At 38.3% G+C, this 5591-nt stretch overlaps 1 protein-coding gene across 1 annotated transcript in view; it reads left to right on the plus strand.

Annotated features, from left to right (window-relative positions):
- Positions 1-5591, plus strand: part of PDHA1 (pyruvate dehydrogenase E1 alpha 1 subunit) — a 17892-nt gene that overhangs the window by 456 nt on the left and 11845 nt on the right. Inside the window, exon 2 of the mRNA XM_026067143.1 lies at positions 3553-3620. Within this exon, the coding sequence (XP_025922928.1) occupies positions 3553-3620 (68 nt within the window). The remainder of the gene's footprint in view (positions 1-3552; positions 3621-5591) is intronic.

The raw sequence follows: 5591 nt of genomic DNA on the forward strand, positions 1-5591 counted from the left end.
GCGTGTGGCCGCCGCGCTCTGCCCGCGGGAGCAAGGACACGGCCGGCAAATAACGGGTGCGCTGGGCTGAGCCCGGCGGTACGTTACCGCTGCTGGAAGAGTGTACGCAAACACGAGATCTGTAATATTTTTGTCCTTTGGGAACGTCCCAAATATCAAGGGTAGTGGCCAGGTTACTTGATTCTGGCAGCAAATAAATTTTATTTTTCGGGCTTAAAATAGTACTCAAAAATAAAACTGGGTGGCAAGTGTAGGAATTTTCCTGTATAAATATCCTTTTTTTTTTAACCTTTTACAAGTACTGCTAAAATATCAGAAATAGCTGATAATACTACACACATTTAAAATCTGTGTGGATTTTGGGTTCCCCCCCACACACTTCTTGAAATGTGTTAGCTGTGGTCTATATGTTATTACACAAGGGAAGAATATTCCTTGCTCCAAGCAGTTGTAGTGCTGAGTGGAGTATGAACTAGATGCCACTTGAAAACTGGTGGCTAGAGCTGCCCTGTTCCTCTTCCAACTCTGTGCACAGTAATCTTTTTGAGAGGTATCTTTGTGATATAAAACTTTTTTTTTTTTTTTAACTCTCAGTGCAGGTCAGATCCTGAACAGTTGTAAACATACTTTTCTTTCATCATAAATTCAAACACCTGTCCTTCTTTCTTGAGCTTCTGTTGTCTTTGTTTGCTGTAACAACACATTTTTTTATCTCTTTCTGAATTTTCGTTCAAATTGTTGTTTTTGTGATGTTTCAGTTATTGTGTTGTCTCTCTCTTATGTGGAACATCTTCAAAATTTACCTTTTTGTTGTCTTTATTCCATTGTAATAATTGTCTTCTTACAGTGTGTATCTAAGATGCGTTTATGACATTGAATTTTGGATTGTAAAGTGCATTATAAGTTTGACAGGATAAGAATGTTTATATGCAATACTTACTACTATCCTTTTGACTGTACTAAAGCTTAAGAAGTATGTTGATTTTTCAGGCATTTTGAGGGATCTTGTTGACATATTTCATGTTCCTGTTTGCTCTATAACCTCGATCAAAAAATTTTTTGCTCTTGGAAAAATGCCAGGCTAACTGACCAGTCAGTGCCTCACAAGATTAGGGGTTGGGTGCAGGAGTAGAAGGGACTGCGTGTGTTGCTTGGCTTCTGTCTTCCTTGCATGCTGTGTTGCAGTCGCTTTTGTTACCCTGTTTTCTGTCATGCATGCTTAAGACTGACTAAATGAGATACTAAATTACAGACTTTTAACATGTTAATTAGTTCCTTTTTTTAATGGTGGGCCTCAAAGAAAAGTTTTGGGAATCTGCTCTAAATCACATGAACTATAAGGGACTGGTTTCACAATCTGCTTGAGCTGATCTGATTGTACTGCCACTGAAATGACTGGTCCTGTGCTCACACTGTCTTCCATCAATGCCAATTAAGTGGCCACGAGAAAAACTAATCCAGCTGAAAAAAAAATTGCTAGCGAGATCAAGAAGTTAAGTTCTTGTTGTTAGTGTTAAAGGGTAATTTTTATAACTGGTGGTCAGCTGCCAGACGAAAATCTGTTACTGTACCTGTATTCTGAGGTAGCTCACTTACCTGGCATTCACTTCCTGTCATGGCTGAATCAGCAGGTGGGTGAATAGATCTGTGAAGATTGCATTAGAGAGCAGATTCACCAGAAGATCTTCCTGTGTGTGTTGGGACTATATGGAATGTATATTTAAAAGTAGGTCCTAATTTACAAGTAAAATATCTGTATTAAAAATTGCAAATATGAGTGCCTAAAATTTGTTCCTGACAGCAAGTGCTTGGCCTGCTACTGACATACTGCATTTTCTGAGAAGTCTAAACTATATCTATTTTGGATAGTTTAATATAGATTTTTGGATCCTAATGACTCCCACATATGAAAATGTTTATCTTGAATTGTTGCTATGCATTTATAGCGAAGGTATAAATTATCAAATAAAAAGCAGTCTTATCCATAAGGCAGTATTTGATACCTACTTTGAGCATATTGCAGTGGGTAAAGATGGATTTCCATGACTCAGAGCTTACCTGTAAGGAGACACTACCTCTTACAGTGTTTTAGTTTGCTAAGAATTTGCTGGGGTTTTTTTTCCCTTCTCCCTGCCCCAGCCAATTGTTTTATTATATGTACTTACTCTTCTCTTTTTCTTTTTTTCCCTTCCAAATGCTGCTATCCTAGGGAGCTGTTAGTGAGGTAAGGCCCAAATAAGTTTTGTCAAGGTTTGCTTTTGACACTTATACTGACCGTGTATTAGAACTTGAGTACAGACTCCCTAGTGTGGTTTTTGTGTAGGAATCCCAAGCTCTTGTTTTACTTCCAGCACTAGGAGTAAAATAGCTTTTCTTCGCTAATAATACTGTTACAGCTTGTTAAACAGCTATATAAGCTTAGTTTACTTTTAAAACTCTAAATATTTAATCTGAGGGGATTAAATATGAGGGAGTGAAAAAATAGGATTACTAAATCAATTAAGTAAAAGAATAGGCAACCAAGATGAATTACGAAATTTCTCCTGGCTTTTTTCCAAAATTTATACTTATCAATCTGGCCTTTTTGGAGACATGGAAATGGACATTTTCAAAGGAATGAACCTTCAGATAAATATGTAAGAATTCTATGGTTGAAGAAGCTACTGAAATTAATGCATAGTTTAATAAGCAATATAATTTTGGAGCTAAAGATGAAGTATGTTCCCTGTGCTATGGCCACAGTGCAGTCATGGACAGATGATTATCATATCTGATGCTGCAGTGAAACTTGTTAAAGTTATCTAAGGTTACCAGTTGTGGATTAGTTAACAATCTGTGCATGTTATTTAATATAGTACAGTAATATAGCTTTAAACATCCTTCTTGTCTCTCTCCTACCATCCTGTCTCTATTTCATGTATTTTAGGTATGTCATCTCTTACATTTCTGTGTTATTTCTCAGCAGCAGCCATGCTTTTCTCCACTTAAATGATACTCTGTTTCTTCATAATTATCTCCTTGCATTCCCCCAATTTCTCTTACTATTAAAAGGAAAGAGTAAGATTAGTTCAACTCTCAGAAATCTGCTGTGTTTTTTTCCAAGAAGTCCTTTGTTCTAGCAAGGTGAAATTCCAGTCAGCACAGAAAGCCATCAAAATCTGTGTTGGCTAAGTTACTATTCATATAGTGAATCTGGCATGTGAGGGGGAAGATACTTATTTTTATTATTTTGATGCTCTTTGCAGTCTTTTGAAGCTTATTGGTTTTATTTAGATAATCACAGGTATTACAAATTTAAAATTTAAAATTCTGGGTTTTTTTCTGTCTTAATTCTAAATATTGGTTTTGAAGGAGTTCTAGCACTTAAATGGGTGTGCAAAATAAAAATTCTCTAATACTTTAATACTGTGGGGATATGCTACTGGTTAGTTTGATTCACAAATTATTTCAATTTGGGAGTATTGTTAGAAATGATGGATTGAGAATTCACCTAGTTCTGCCTGATAATTATCTTTAAATATTGCTTGTGTTTTGTTTTTCCCTTTTTTAAGGCATCCCGAGTGATGGTAGCATCACGTAACTACACAGATTTTGCAAATGAAGCTACATTTGAAATTAAGGTAAGGAAGCTGAATACTTACAGAGGCATTCTGTGTAAGCATTGTTGTAGATCTTGACATGATGGCATTCACCCTTTGACTTTTTTGTTATAAAAAATACTGTTTGAATATCTAGAACCAAACCCCTCAGGACCTGGCATAATTTCTAAATGGAGCTGGCAGTACTGTGCTTGGAAGTATGTAGTAACATTACTTGTTTCTCTAGAATGCAAAGTTCTGATTCTTTGCAGCTGTAATATTGCAATACACCTGGTGTAATGGAGTTATGTAGGAGGTGAAGAACCTTTTCTGTTGTGTGGGAAAGATATTAATGTTTCTTTAATGCATTTAAAACAAATAGCTGGTATTTGCTGTCTGTTCTTTTTCCCTTCCCCTTGTTTAAGGGGTCATGGGTTCCGTATCCTAGGCATGCAGCTGTTTGAGATCCATATGGATTTGGGAGGAAAAAATGGCACCCTTTTTAATGTTTGACTTGGTGCAGCTCAAAAGATGTTCTTGCTATTCTGTCAGCTTTCCACAATGGTTTTGGTCTTAGGAAAAAGTGAGGCTTCCGTTTGCAGTAGCTTTTGTGCTGGCCTTTCATTCAGGAATGGATTCAGGAAAATCTGAATGAAATATTTTCGTTTTCCTTCTACCTGCTACCTGTTCGTCCCTGCCTGTAAAGCATTAAAATTATTTCCTGTGCAGTAGGAAGGGAAAAGAGGGTTGTATGGAAAGTCTTTTCTGAGTAGATTCAAGGATTAAAATTTGGTTACACAAACTCTTAAGCAGAGGTGTCTTCGAGTAGTGTGCATGTGTTGTTTTATCAAATTCATCTAAATGTCAGTGGATTTGCCTTGGACAGACTGTTGCTTTAATATAAACTGACCTGTGAAGAAGCATTTTGGTCTGTTTATTCTGCACTGAGTAATTTCTTTGGTCTGTTTCACTGAACTTGCATGATTTTTTTTGTAAGGGTAGCTAAAATCAGCCCTCAGTGCAAACTCAGTATAGTCCATGGTGTGGGGAGGAAGTTGTATTGCACACACTGATTTGATTGGCAGGGTGGCTAGGGCAGGAATGGCTTATGAAGGACTGAATGTGCTTCAATATTTCTCACAATGCTGATGTGAGGACCTTCTTTTTAGTTACATATGTAACAGGGACTGGGAGATTTAGTTAACAACAGTGCAGGGTGGGGGATGTGAGATTGTGTGGACTGTCCAGAGAGTTGACTGGAAACTCGTGCTTAAAGGGGATCTCTGAACTTGGCAAGATGTACTTTCTGTCCTCTCGGACAACCACTGAGTTGTCAGATACATGGAAATCTGGCTTGGTCTGCTCCCCCAAAGGTAACTGTGGATAAGCCAGTGTGATATAGCATGGCTTGTTCATGAGGATGCAACCTTGTGGCTTCTTGGCTTGCTTTTCACAAACACTGCTGCAGGCACAGTAGGCAAGGGCATGAGTTTAGGACCCTGGACTGGGCAGTTCTACAAGAGAATAAGGGAGGTGAGGAAGCACAGTGCACCTATTACAACAGGTGGGCAGCATTCAAGGACCAAGATGAAGCCAGAGTTTCGAAGGGAACTTTCACTTATTTGAGGTGTTTACCTGTTACACCAATACTGTGCAGTATAAAATGTTTCTGATGGGTTTGGGAAGAGTATCGTCGCTGTTAAAAAGGCTGGCATGGAAATATTTAACAGAACATTCTTATTAAAGGATTTCTAGGAGAGGTTTAATAGATTACTACCGCTTTTCTTCTTACTACTTGAGGATCACAGAATCACAGAATCGCTGAGGTTGGAAGGGACCTCTGGAGATCATCTAGTCCAACCCCCCTGCTCAAGCAGGGTCACCTAGAGCACATTGCACAGGATCGCGTCCAGGTGGGTTTTGAATATCTCCAGAGAAGGAGACTCCACCACCTCTCTGGGCAACCTGTTCCAGTGCTCTGTCACCCTCACAGTGAAAAAGTTTTTCCTCATG

Source organism: Apteryx rowi, unplaced genomic scaffold (genome assembly GCF_003343035.1).
Source record: "Apteryx rowi isolate R43461 unplaced genomic scaffold, aptRow1 scaffold_1039, whole genome shotgun sequence".
NCBI classification, from domain to species: domain Eukaryota; kingdom Metazoa; phylum Chordata; class Aves; order Apterygiformes; family Apterygidae; genus Apteryx; species Apteryx rowi.